General features: G+C 27.5%; 1 protein-coding gene across 1 annotated transcript in view; it reads right to left on the minus strand.

Annotated features, from left to right (window-relative positions):
- LOC113385969 overlaps nucleotides 1–1,169 on the minus strand; it is a 3,712-nt gene extending 2,543 nt beyond the window's left edge. Inside the window, exon 1 of the mRNA XM_026623787.1 lies at nucleotides 1,122–1,169. Within this exon, the coding sequence (XP_026479572.1) occupies nucleotides 1,122–1,169 (48 nt within the window). The remainder of the gene's footprint in view (nucleotides 1–1,121) is intronic.
- Between the last annotated feature and the right edge of the window lie 14,002 nt (nucleotides 1,170–15,171).

The following is a 15,171-nucleotide window of genomic DNA, read 5'->3' on the forward strand; positions in this document are numbered from 1 at the left end:
TAATTTATGTGAATTTTATTCATTTGTTTTATCATATTTGTAGGTGTTTCATAAAAAAACATAATTATGTTTTGAATTATGCAATTTATTTAGACAGTATAATAAAAATTTTAAAACGTCATAAGAGTCATGTAAATGGTATTTTACAGTCGGAAACCTTTTTTTCAAAACTAATAAGTTAAGTTGGCTCAGATTTTCATGATATGTTGATTTCCAGTATTAAGGTTTTTGTCAAGATAATTTTGTCAGATTAACATGAGGAAAAACTACATAGGAGAAGTATCGTGGGGCACATCTTAAGAATGTGTATCTTAAGATATTGCTAATTTACGTTGATTTCCAGGATTAAGGTCTTTGATAACCATGTCAAGATAATTTTGTCAGATTAACATGAGAAAAAACTACATAGGAGAAGTATCGTGGGGCATACCTTAAGAATGTGTATCTTAAAATATTGCTAATTTACTTAAAGTGGCACTGGATCAATTTCAGTTTTTGTATAATTAAATCAATCAATCATTTTTGTATAATTAAATTAAATCAATCAAATCTGCAACAAGTTTCACAAATTTGTATAATTAAATACAATTTTATTAACGTGTCTATACTATGCTGATTTTTTTAAACTTTATATATCATCAATAGTTTAGAATAAAATTAATGATTTTATAAATTATTTTGCATATTTATTATCCTTGTCTATAACATCACTAATTATACATTAATGGATATAACTGACGTAAGGAATGTGTGCAACACTTTGTTGGCTTCTCGGCATCCGGATGCAAATTTATATGAATTAGTAATTGCAATTTGCCATTAGCTCAAGCCACTCATAATCCAATAGATGCATTCAAATGGGAAAATTTTTACCTATGTAACTATGAGCATCAATGGGGCATCATGTCTAAAATGATTTAAAAACATTTTCAGATTTATGAAAAATATTATATGCAACTATAATTAAACAAGCAAAACTTCTGAAAAATATTCAGAAGAAAAATTAAACTTGAAAATTGCCAAGTGCTATTCTTCTGTGTGAATTGCTTATGCTTAGTAGTATAGATTAACAACATTTTTGAAATAATAAAAAAAATCTTCTAAATTGAAAATATATTAACCAATGCCCATGGAGATGATCTATTCTGGTCGACAGTTGTTATCCTCATTTTTAGAATGTATTTTTTTAAATTTTTATTGGCCTCGCTTTCAAGCATTTAGCCACCTACAACATTACTTAATTATTATCTACTACTACAATTCTACTACATTCTTTAGTTTTTCATACTTTTTTCTTTTTACATTACTTTTCAACTTATCTTCTGCATATAAATCCTCTCCTTCATTTGGTTGTCCAACAATTTTGATGTCAAAAAGGCAATACGTTTGAAAGCTTTATTTAGATTGATAAGGACATGATAGAACAGCTGGTGCAGATAGAAAATTAAAACATTTGAATAATTGAAGTTCTAATTCTATCAAATTCAATATGATTTATTTATAATTTCCGTGTTTTCACCGAGTTTTTATATCGCCGTGTTGATATTAGGTGTCCAATTTTGTAGCCAGCTATCATGTCGAATAAAAATCAGTAAGTAGGTAGTAAGTTGTTTTTAATTTAATCAAATGAAAGACGTTATAAATCAAAATCGGTTTAAAGCTACTATCAATTTTCAAAACCAAACAGAAATTTTGAACGATGTTTTTAGGACCTGCAGTAGGTTCTTTCACTTCAGATTAAAACAATCATGCCAACCAGGTCCTTTCAATACAATTGATCAAAAAAATCTTACATGTGATAATGTAGAAGTTCAGATTATTATGTTAGCTTTTATAAGAACTTATATAGAATTGCACTTTCAGATTATTATTGTCGTTACTATTTAAGCCTTTAAACTTTTACTTCATAAATAAACCAATTATTACATCCATCTGCTTTTGTCGCCGAAGACCAAAATTTTATTATTTTCTATGCTTATTCATGGTGTCATGGAACTTTTTTTATGTACCGATCTAAAGCTTAATAAAAATTTAGTTTAATGTTCGTAAATCATTTTTTATAAATACTAAAAATCGAATAAACCAAAACTAAACTAGGACAAGATTATTCATTATTTTATGATTATTTCAATAATTTTACTTATTTGTTTTGATTTTGGTAAACGTAGTTGTAGAAAAATTAGGAACCAAAACATTTGAGAGCGTTGGCGATTATGGAACCATTTTTCGGATTTTATTTTATTACTCTTTTTTTCAATAATAAAATTATCAAGTGATTTCATTTTACAATCGCCGCGCCTACTTTTGATGAAATTTGTCGACACACTTTAGTACATTTTTCAAAGGTTGGCCTTTCAAAATCGACCGATTTTAGGAATTTTTAATTTGTAGTTTAATAATAAGACTTGATTCTCGCAAACTTGGCAATTGTGTCACTATTTTTGACTGTATCAAGTTTAATTTAACTAAGGTAATAAAATTTAACCACAATAAACGAACTATGATACAGTACAACCTAAGACTTTGGTAACCATAGTTCGTTTATTGTGGTTAAATTTTATTACCTTACTACAACTTGTACTTAAAAGCTCATAATTTCCAAGCAAAGTTGAAATCTTCCCAGAATAGTTTGGTGGCGTCCATCAATCACGTGAGATTTTCAGGGGGAGCGAAGGTCTGACAAAAAATCACAAAATATTACGTGGGGGATGGAGGGGTATAGTAAGATATCACGTGTATTTACTTTTTAACTGATGTTTTTAAGAAAAAATCTAACATTTAAAAAAAAAACAGTTTTATCACGTAACTAAAAATACACATGATGTTTGGTAGGGGAGGGGGGTAATTTTGAATATCACCATGCATCACCCAGGGGGAAGGGGTCCAAAAATCCTTAAAAACTCGCTCACGTGATTAATGGATCCCTTACGATCAACATCATCCTGTTTCGGCTTGACGTTGAGTTCTGGAACACCCTGTATGCATATATCATATTTCTGAAAAATATTTCAAAGTGCATTAAATCCATTATATTTAGAAATAATCACCATTAGAAGTGAAGAATACAAATTTGACAAATCGATAACGATACGTTGTTGAAAGTGATTAATCTTCACGAGCGCGCGACCTCATGTGATCCGTATAATCACAGCCTTGACATCAAACACATGGTATAATTTTTGCTTCATATTTCGCCTTCTATAGCATTAAATAGGCATCCGAAGATGATACCCATTCTCGCAAACATTCGAATCTCGCCGTATTATATCAATAATGCACACGATCTTCATTCTGCATTTGTATTTGTAAGTTTATATTCGCCAAGTACTAGTTCGGCATCAGTTCTTTCTGTTGTTTTAGTGTTTGCATCTTGTAGACAAAACACGCGCCATTCAGTTGTTCGCTCAAATTTTGTGATTTGCTAGTTAATTTCCAGGACTTAGTTTTGTTTTATTAAAATAAAGCAAATATGAGTAGGAGATATCATCGGTGCTCTTTGTTCTGGATAACACTATTTACCTTGGTTTTATTCATATGTGAGTATTGTGACTTTTTTAATGTTATCTAGGAATGTTTATCGCGAAAAATGTAAACATATTTGATTTCGTGGTCATATGTTGTGCAATGTTTGATGCGTTTGTTTACCTACGAATAAAGCAATTTTTAATTAACGCAAAAATTTTATTAATTTTTATTACATTAAATATGTTTTTTGTACAACAAATGAAATAAAATATTAAGTCAATACGATAGAATTTATTCATTATATTACATTTCACTTCACATTTTACACTACGTGATGTGAAAATGTAAAAAAATAAAAATTTACATTATAAACTGATCAGATTGAATATGATTATTTTTATCGAGTACTGTTTATGATTTGTAAAGTTAATCGAAATTTTGGCTAATCATAATTAATTTTATTTTGAAATTATGATACAATAAATAATAAGTTAGAGCAATAAAAAATTATATTTTAAATAAAAATTCCGATTTTTTAGCTATCATTTCATATTATTTGATTATTTTGAATAATAATAATTTTATTGTAACTACTACTAATCAAATCTCATATTGATAATATTCAAGGTAAAATAATTTCCTGTTTTAAAAAGTTTTGCTTTGTTAGTGCCATTTATTAATATTATTGAATATGTAAATGTATTTATAACATTTTGCATATTTTATCACTATATATTCTAATATTTACATACAAATGGCTTATAAAATATTACATACGTAATAAATAATCAAATTATACTTTGAAATACATTTTTTACTATACATTTGGCGATCGTAATCTTGCAGTTAAAATTTTGAAAATTAATACCTCACCATTTATTGACCTTCAGATTTTAAATAATGCTCACGAACTCAGTAATTATTGTCTTGAATAATTTTTTTTTTTTTATTAATTTATTATCTTGGCATCTGGTACATCCTTATTGCTATAATCACATAATTACACTTAATAATATTTAGAGCGAATATTACCTAAACTTGTTTTCTACTTTTATATACCTACTTTACATAGTTTTAAATAATCTATTATGTTGTTATATATTTCTACAGACTGTAATCTAACAAATAATTATTATTACGGTTTATTGTATATAGAGTATTTTATTTACAAGAGAAATATCAGTAACATATTTTGGACTAAAATTATTTGCGGAAATAATACAAAAACCAAATACAATAAATGGGCATCAAAAAGCTATTGAAATTAGCTGATAATCTTAAGATCTAGTCTAAATCTTTCTTATACTATTTTTTATTGTTTGGTATTCAATTCTCTGAATAAGTATTTGCCTATTAGTTAATACTTAAATTAGAAAAAACTATATCATTATTATTTATTAAATTGTTTTTCATGTTTTGTTCAAAATATCTTTATTTGATACAGCCATAGTTGTGAAAACTATGTAGATAAACTGGAAATTGGAAATTCTTTTCGTACCAACCAGCTTAATATTTATTAAGCTCAAATATATATGTAGTTGTAAGAAAAATCGGAAACCAACAAATAAATCTTGGTAATTTTTTATTTTATAATTCCAAGCCGTATTACAATAACAACCCTTCACGGACTTGCACCGCTGTCTAATTAACGCAATTTGTATTCATATTTACAGCTGATAAATATTTCTGTCTTCAGAATGACATTTTATAAAAGGCTTTTATCTTGTCATACCAATTAACGATCACCGGTCTTTAGTGATGCGTGCAGAAAGAATATAAACACAGAATTAAAATAAATGTTTGCAGCATTCTCTCTAATTACTTGTATACAAAAAGCATTGCAAAAAAAATCAGGTGGCTGGGGTAAATTAACTAAAAAAAATTTCATTAGTAAATGCTATATTTGAAAGGCTTACAGATTTGATTTGTTGAAAATTTTTTAAGCAATCTAATATGATTCTCTATCTAATTGTAAGCCCTTGTCATGAGTATTAACTATTTTAAGGAAATGACAGCTTTAAAGGTTAGAGAATTTATTTTAAATGTCATAGAAGTTTTTAAAATGATGGCTTAGAATAAGCAGAGGCAGTCTTTGTATTTGTTTTTAACTGGTGTTTGACTACCACATTTGGCTGGTAGTCATATAAGCAATTTTGAATTTATTCAGTGACTCTACTCCGTCAAACCTACTTTATAATTCGGACTAAATATCAATATATTACATTATAACATTACACAAGAACATAAACACTTAATAAATTTTTGTAATTTTGTTACTTTTGCAATTATTTTGCGGTATAGATTTGTATACTATCAAGTTGATTAACCAGAGATCAGACCCAAATTTATAAAAGCTTAGGATAAGCTTTATCCAAAGTTTAGGAATTCTTCAACGTACTGACAATTGTTTTATTGTTAATATCCAACGAAAATCTGAGATATTTGCTTCCAGATTTCTTTCGAAATACATGTTATAAGTTAATAATATTTATTGCAATATTAAATTATACAGATATAAAATTTAAAACAATATTTGCAACATCTTCTTGTCAAATCAGTTTTGTAAAATTTGACTTACGTTTATAATTAAAACATGAAATTTGAAGTTGACTTTGAGATCCAAATATATCATCAACCCACGTTTTATTAATTTTGAGACGAGCAATGGATAGGTTCTTCCTGATAGCATTTTGTTTTAGAAGTTTCATGATTCAATAACAGCTATTACTTATAAATATTACCATTGTCATTTTAGTTATTAATATATCAATATTAATTTCATATTAATATTATTTTTATCAAATTCAAATTGCTAAAGGCATAATTTCAAATTCCATAAAGATAAATAAAATTTTAACTCATCTCCGTATTAAAAGTTTATTTACAGCTGTTTTATAAAATCATATTAGCATATCGTCTTATTTTATTTCTATTAACCAGTTATCTGTAAGAGGATAACATGTCTAAAGTGTCAACTGACTAATATTTCTATCATGTTTAATATAAATATTCATGTGGTTTAAATATTAATGCGGGCTTTTAATAATGCGTGATATCATGGTAAATGTTGCATTAAGAAAGTTATAAATAGCAAATTTTTATATGAGAATCTAAGCTTTTTCTCGCCTTGGTAGAGCTTTTAACCACAAATGTTTTGCTAAGCAAAGTTACTTCAGGAGCAATTAAAAACTGTGTGTATTGATAATCAACATATTTACCATTTATATTTTAGTATTATTGCCTATGCATTTATATATATTTTTTCGAAGGAATAAATTATAGAGTATGCTCAAAAGTATTTCTCATTTACACTGAATACTTTCAAATCGCATAATTAATTCCACACATTCTCACCAAAGTTAACATGTCAATTTTTAGTTTAACATATAATATAATATTTTATAAATTCTATTCTATAAATTATAGTATACTTTGTAGATTTGTCTTAAAACTATTTTAAGAAATTGCGATTGAATATAACAACTTTTTTTATGAAGTTTCTGACAATACACTATTTTGATAAATATAGATCATCACTTATTATTTTTGATAGGCGCGAATAATATATTTAGATAAATTTGATTTGAGTTTCGAAATATAGTATTAAATCAAATGGCATTTGGATTAAAATCCTTTGAAAGTAAATTCAACGATAACCTTGGTAAGAGAAACAACATAAGAAAAACATACTGGTTCATTAGCATTTGTCGTTTAATAAATTGTTATAATCACAACAATACTCTATTCATAAATCATGTTAACAAGTAAAATATACACAGTTTAGTGCATTTATTGTGATCTATTACAGAATAAATGTCGTTAAAGTACCTATTACAGCTTCTTGGTATTTAGTATTTCTTATGAATAATTGAGCAATATTTGTGAAAGAGAAAACTCTTTTTTCTAAGGCATGTGATGAATATTTTGGGAAGGGTTGATATTATATATTAGTAAATAAGATAAACTTTGCAGTATTATTTCCAACAAAAATAATTGTTCATTAAAATAATATACATTTTAATATCACAATATCACAATCTTCATTTTACTCATATCATAAAAAATAATATACAAAATATGTTCTTTGAAATATCCCCCTCTATCACTATTTTTATTATTAGCAATATTTGTTTTTAAATAGCAATGTGTCTTTACAAAAAACGTAAGTTTGAGGGTAAAATGAAAGTAAGTTTCTCAAAGTTCACCCAGTAGCATGCCTTTTTGCTATAGCTCTACCAACACCTAAGATTTAACTTAAATTAAAAACATCTGTCTCGTATTTTATCATATGTTGCTGTTTTTTTTTTTAAAAAAGGTTGCTTTTTATAATATTTGTATCTGTATTTTTTTGTAACCTGAATAATCTATTTCATTTTATATCTGAAGTGCACGTTTATTGTAATTTTATTGTTCAAAGAATAATTTTATGGTACTATTGAAAAATAAATCTGTTTACTTAAATTTAATGAAACTGGTGCATTAATAAACAAATATTTGTCGAATAATGTTAATTAACATAAAAAATCTTAAATAATCATAAATATAGAATTTAGGAGTCAATACTCTGATAAAATAGAAATGTGTGGCAACACCATATTACGGGTTTATGTTTGTATGAATTGGTAATAACGAAATGTCAAAAATCTATGTTTTTGCTGTGCGATCAGGCTTGGCACCTAAAACTTAACCTACAAAACGCACAACTGTCAAACAACAATTTTATCAAAAGTACATATTGCTGATATCTTATTGATAACGCATATGTGAAGTTTGGTTTTATGTGTAAAACACCTGATCGCACAGCAAATACATATCTTTTCGACAGTTCGTTACTGTGTAACTATAACATTTCTATTTTATCGGAGAATTGACCACTTAGTTTTAAACTTAACTAGTTCTTGACACTAACCATACGAAGGCCATTGCTGTTGTTGTATTTAAATATTTTGAATAATTTGAAAATTTTGAAAAGTTACATGCTTATAAATTTTTGAAAATCTTTTAAAATACTTAAAAATGAACAAAATACAAATTTAAACTACTGAACTTACTTGCTTATGCACTATTCTGAAAAGTTTGAAAGTTTCTTCTCTATTTTTTGCGATAAGAATTTATATTCCTACTTATCCAGATATTTTCGTTTTATTTTTTTCTTTACAATAGGAATAACAGACATTTCTGTAGATGGCTTGATATAATTTGGGAGTCAAAAAAATATAATTAAAATAAAAATGAAACAGACATATTTGGGCATGAAAATATTTCATGTCCAATTCGACAGTTTCTATAATATTCGATAATTGATGGTTTCATTTTCGTACATGAATTAAATCATATTTCACCATTAATATATTTTATGTAAAAATCGATAAAATCAAATAGGAGACGTGATAGTGTAATTTGTCTGTTTTCCTTCAAAAACTTGGATAATTCATTGAATGACAAGAGACATTGATATGTTCATGAAAGAAATCACCGTGAGCAAATAATCCCTTTCACCGCGCTTCTTCTATAGTTCACTGTGTCATAAAAGCCATTACAACCTGAACCATGATTATCGACAAATTATGATGATCTTAAAATTGGAGCTCGTGCCATGATGTCATGCCACGATATTTGATGATATAATTTTGCATGTTTTTATTTATGTAAATTCAAAGTATCTATTTCAAATTCAGTTGAGTCATCGAAATATTCAACCTCCGAAGAATAAATTGATGTAAGTGCGAAGATTTTTGCACACGCCTTTCCTTTGGCATTATAAATAACATGTAAATATTTTATGGCACGTTGTTGTAGGTCAAGTTCCATTGTATGTAATAAAAAAGCAAAATATATTTATAGAATAGTTACTTTCATTAAGCTATAGTGTAAAAGAAAATTTTACAATATGTTTACTGTATTCCTTAAGGTAACCATATATTTTGCATGAAATCCGGGACGTACTAGAATGTATGTGTGAGCGGGGGGAGGGGGTGTTGGTGAGCTAAAAACTTATATGCACATTTTTTCGGTTCAAATTTTTTAGTTGAACTATATTTAAAAAATATCGGCAATCAAACTATTTTTAAAAATCCGGGACAATCCGTAAAAACCAGGACGCAAGGCGGAAAATCGGGACTGTCCTGACCTGACTTCAAATGTAGAAACTATCGTCCTACGGTTTATTTTTAATAAAATTTTTAGTATGTTTATATTCGCGGAATATTTATTCATATTTTTTTCAATTCTTGATTATCGTGACTTTTCTAAAGCTTTTGATTTTATATCTCATGAAATTCTTTTAAAAAAGCTCGAAAAATATGGTGTTCGTGGTATTGCTCTTGAATTTTTTCATCGTACTTATCAAAGAGGACTCCATCTGTCTATCCTAATGATCGTGCTTCAATAAATTTTAGACAAACTTAATATTAAGTTCGGTGTCCTTCAGGGCTCACTTATTGGTCCATTATTATTTCTCATCATTATAAACGATCTACAAAATTGTCCACCTCTTTGTAAATTCATTCTTTTTGCAGACGACACTAATGTGATTGTAAATGGCAATTCTTTAGAAGAAGTGCATATTGAATTAAATCTAGTTATGAATTGAATTTTGAATAGGTTCAGTTCTAATAATCTTCTGCTCAATAATGACTAAACCCAAATTATATCTTTTCAAACAGTAAATAAGATAAGTTATGACATCAATTCTTTAACTATCAATAGCATCCGATTTGAACTTTTTTCTGTCTTTAAATTTCTGCTTATTTATAAATATTTTGTGAATATTATAGCTTCACACACCATAGAAATATTACATGAAGTAAAACATTTTGTGCATTTTTTGCTAAACGACTTTAATAAGAATGAACGATTTAAAGAATTGATTGATAGTTAATGTAAAGATAGCTTTTTGTCATATATGTGTACGATTTGGTTGTATTTATAAAACTGTAATTTGTTTCTACTTTTTCCAGAGCAGTAAAGCTCAACTTCATTCGGTTAAGGTAATATATTGTTCTTAATTGTTGTTTACTTTATATACGGAAATCAATTACTTTTGAAATTTTAAACACGAGCAGAACAAATTCATCTGAAATTTAAAAATTATGTTCTACTCAAGTTATTAATATTTCTTCAGGATTTCAATATTTATGTATCACGTTTTCTTACGTATAATTGCAATGACGTGTTATGATACATTATGATTTATCTAGTCGTACGGATATTATGAAAATATGTAATCGAATAATTTGTAGACTTGTAATCATAAATCAAAACCGCATCTTTGATATGCAATTCAAATCATAATTTTATGCCAACTTCAACTACCGATAACTCAATAATATATTGCATGTAAATAGACTTTTAATATGTAAATTGCCTGAATTTACAATGTCCAAGTTTGATTTGCAAGTATACTGCTCCAAGCGCAATATGATGTAAAATAAATGGCATACACGATCTAACCGAAAGCAAATCTGCAAGTTCAAGAACCACTTTTACTTCCAACTTATAAAAGTTTTTCAAACTGTGTTCATAAATCATTATATGCTCTTTATTTAACATGGTGTAATATTTTTAATCACATTTTTTTTTTAAAATGGAATAATAAAGGTAAGAACTTTTACATATAGGTACCTATATGTAAACAATATTTAAAATCCAATTTTCTGAATATTTTCTGAATCATATTTATTCTTACTTTAAAGTTTTCATAAGTTTGGTTTTTCATATTTTCGAACAAGCTCAATGTAATTTTTTTATATTAATTGGTGTTATATTAAAAAAATAATAAAAACAATTACAATAAAAAGCTACTAAATTATAATTATTCTAAGGTTAATTATGAAAGATCTGGAAATACATTTACACTTACAAATGCTAATTATGAGAAAAATTCACATTGGAGGACTTCTAATAGAAGTCTTCTTTATCATATATTATACACATGTATATAAGTTCATAAGGAAATCATTTGTTGTGGTGGCTCTCACACCATGGACCTGCCTTCGGGCAGACTACCATTTATTATTATTATTATATAAGTTCATAATTATTATTTGCATTTTCTCATAATTTTTGAAAATTTGAATTTAAAATATAATAGTGTTTATTTATAGAATGAGAAACATAAATAAATTAATATGTAATTTATTTATTTTATTCATAAAGTTTTCATCGTATGGGGTTTGCAAAGATCAGTTATGCCGTTTCTTCGTTAAGAAATAAAATCGTTGGAATCTTTCAAATTTTAAAAATCATGCCAACGTTGTCTTATGTTACTATTGGCTAAGTCGTTACTTTTGAGTTAACATTTAATTTATAATATTTATTCTACATTTTCAAATTGTTCTAGATATATTTTAAAAGTTTATCAATCTTTTGGAAGTTATAATTAATTACTTTTTTAATTTTTTATACAATTTTCACTATTTTTATAATTACCAAACTCGTGTAAAAATAATTATGATTTTATGAAACTTAAGAACTTTCTTTTAATTTTTCCATCATCTTCATTTCATAATACGATTTAAAAAATAATCCATTACTATTATGGGGTTTAATACAGGGTTATAAACATATAAAAATATACTCTGGAATTTATTACAATTAGAATACATATAGTAACCAGTATATATTATTGCTTCATAGCGTTAAGAAACACTGCATCAACCAGCAGCATTTTCGCAGTGCTAATTGCTTGCAACCTTCTATTATAGATTCATGATTAACAAATGCTATTCAAATCTCTATGCAGTAAGCGGATGACATTTATATTTTGGTTTGGAATGCAAACAATATTTATACGTTTAGATAATAAATAAAAGAAGAATTCAAACCAGGAACCTTTCTCTTTTTTATCATAATGTGAAATTTAATTGATAATGATAAAACAAAGCATAATACTGATTTCTGGTGATGGTTTGATGTGCATTCTGATAACCAGTAAGATTATCTCATTAAATACAATTGGATACGGCTAAAGAATTATTTATTACACTTCATATCACACCCGTAAATTCCAGAAATAAGGTTAGTTAGATTACTACTCTACAAAATACATACATAAACAGACTGACGTACCGACAATACTCGACTTTATAAAAAAGCTCACCGAAAATTTTTATCAAAAATGTGGGGATCATCCTAATACCAACATCGCGGTTCTCGGCCAATTAATAATATACTGGAGACGTAGTTTGGTATGGCAATCACTCCATGCCAAACTATATACTGATCGACCCATAGCGGCAAATGATACTCGGCTCGACACAGATTTTCATTCAGAGCGAATAAATATTTTGTTCTGTTTTTTTTGTTTTGTAATTATAAACATTGCTATGTGTTTTTTTGAGAAGAAAATTTTTCTTTTCTCTTTTTTTGTCACACAGTTATGAACTTATTTATATTAATTCAGAATGAATTATTGTTTGCAAAATCATATTCAATGATGGATACTATACCTACGGGTAAAAAAACATGGTATAAAATGTAATTTACATACCTATATTTATTAAAATATATAAGTTTTTGACTTTTTTTAAGTGAGTTAACCCATATCATCATACAGATTTGGCTAAGTTTTATTTTCGATTACAATTTGTCTGTATGTGAATATTTTGGTAAAATAGTTCAATCCCATGTTCGTTTCTTCATGGCCAATATAACAATATGAAAATCTGAAAAGAGATAACAAATATTTTTTTTTTTATGATTTGCAATCTGTCTAAATAGAAAGACATTGAGTAATTAGTTTGACAAATAACACAGAATTTTAAAAGGAAAACCCAGTGGTTGGCCTTTTATTAATGTACTAAATTATATATTAATTAAATTTTGGTATTATAAAGAAAAAAAGAAACTCAAATATATACATACAATTATAAACAAAATACATTACACAGACTATACACATACATACATACACATATCATGCTAGAACAACTTATTATTGATTAAGGGGCACAACTAGTGTGAAATTTTCAAAAAACCGAATTTTTAATTTTTCCATATTTTGATAGGTTATACCTTTAAAAATAACATACCAAAATTTTAAATCAATATCTTAAATAGTTTTTGAGTTACAGCCATTCAAAGTGTATATATAGTATATAGTATAACGATCATTTAATCTTTAAACGCGTTTTTCTTGAACCAGCATTTTCCTAATTTGCTGCAGCGATTACTCAAAAACAAATGATCCGATCACTATCAATTTTTTTTACATATTCTATATATAGTTCTCCGTAAAATGAACTATCGATTTTTTGATCGGATCAAAATTCGAATTATGGCAGTCCAAAAACGACCAAAATTTTGGGTAAAATTCGACTTTTTTTAAAAAAACGCCGTTATTTTGTCAATTTTTGATTTTTTTCTTTATCGTAGTTCATTTTACAGACAATTTTATCTAGTTTAACAAAAAAAAATTTTAAATTTCATCCACGTAGAAGGCCGGAATCACTGCAGCAGTGAAGGGCCTTTTTTTGTCGCGCCGTTGGAGATCGACCATAACTTAAAAACTATTTAATTTTTTTCTTCAAAAATTTAATAATGTATACTTAAAACATGTATAAATATATTCCTAAAATTTTAAAATGATTGATAAAGTCGTTTTTTAATATAAATTCCCAAAAATCACCTTTTTTTAGGCGGTTACACTAGTTGTGCCCCTTGAAATGTTAGATTAGCTTTCTTTTTAGTCTTATATTATATGTGGTGTTGTAAAGACTTCAGTTCCTTTGGATGATGGTCAATTTTGCTCTATCAATCATCAATCCTTTTGATTTTACAGTATGCGACCCCTTAGTCCTGGAACACCGAGTAAAAGAGGGTCCAGACGCCATCTGCTGGGGCGCCAATGAACGGTGGAGCGACTGTGGGCCGTCTTGTCCTGATAGTTGTTCCGACTCTTTGAGCGGACCTCCGGAATTTCGGTATTGCCCGGATCTGTGCGTGCCGTCATGCGTGTGCGAATCCGGATACCTTAGAAACCGGTGGAATGTTTGCGTGGAACCGGCCATATGTTCATAATAACATAAAATCGGTTGCTTACTGTGATTTAAGTATTAGTTAGGGCAATTTTAATAAGAAAAACATGAGTAAATATAGAGTTAACTATTATGAACTTGCCGATTGCATTTAGTAAAATGAAATTTTAGTATTTTATATAACAATACATTGGTACCCCGCCTTACGAGCGACTCGTCATACGAGTTTTTGAGATACGTGCCGCCACATAAGCGGCTCGTTTACTTCGTCATACGAGCAAAATTTAGGAGCGATTTGTTGCTTCGTCATACAAGATGATTCGAGATACATGCGTGAGAGGCGTAACATAAACTTATGGGGGTGCGAATGAAACAGGTTCATCTAAAATCAATTGTAATAAGGATTTTCGTATGTCGCTTTTAACTATATTTGAAGTAAATTATTTTAATGTTAAAATGTTCAATTCATTAATGTTTTAGTCATTTTCTATTTATTAATGTGCTGTGACACACTTGACAAGAGCCTGAAATAATATCTATTATTATTAATTACGGCTTGCTCATGAATAAATAAAAAAAAAAAAAAAAAAAAAAATGTGTTTGCAGAATATGTATTTGATCTTAGAAAAGTTTCATTAATTTTTATTATTGATAAAACCCGGTGCTGGAAAGAATTAATAGGACTTCAATATATTTATAACGAAAAAATTGCTTGTTAAAAATTAAATTT

This window comes from Ctenocephalides felis, unplaced genomic scaffold (assembly GCF_003426905.1).
Source record: "Ctenocephalides felis isolate EL2017-DRISC unplaced genomic scaffold, ASM342690v1 CF-g0.4_SCAFFOLD_03571, whole genome shotgun sequence".
Taxonomy (NCBI): Eukaryota; Metazoa; Arthropoda; class Insecta; order Siphonaptera; family Pulicidae; genus Ctenocephalides; species Ctenocephalides felis.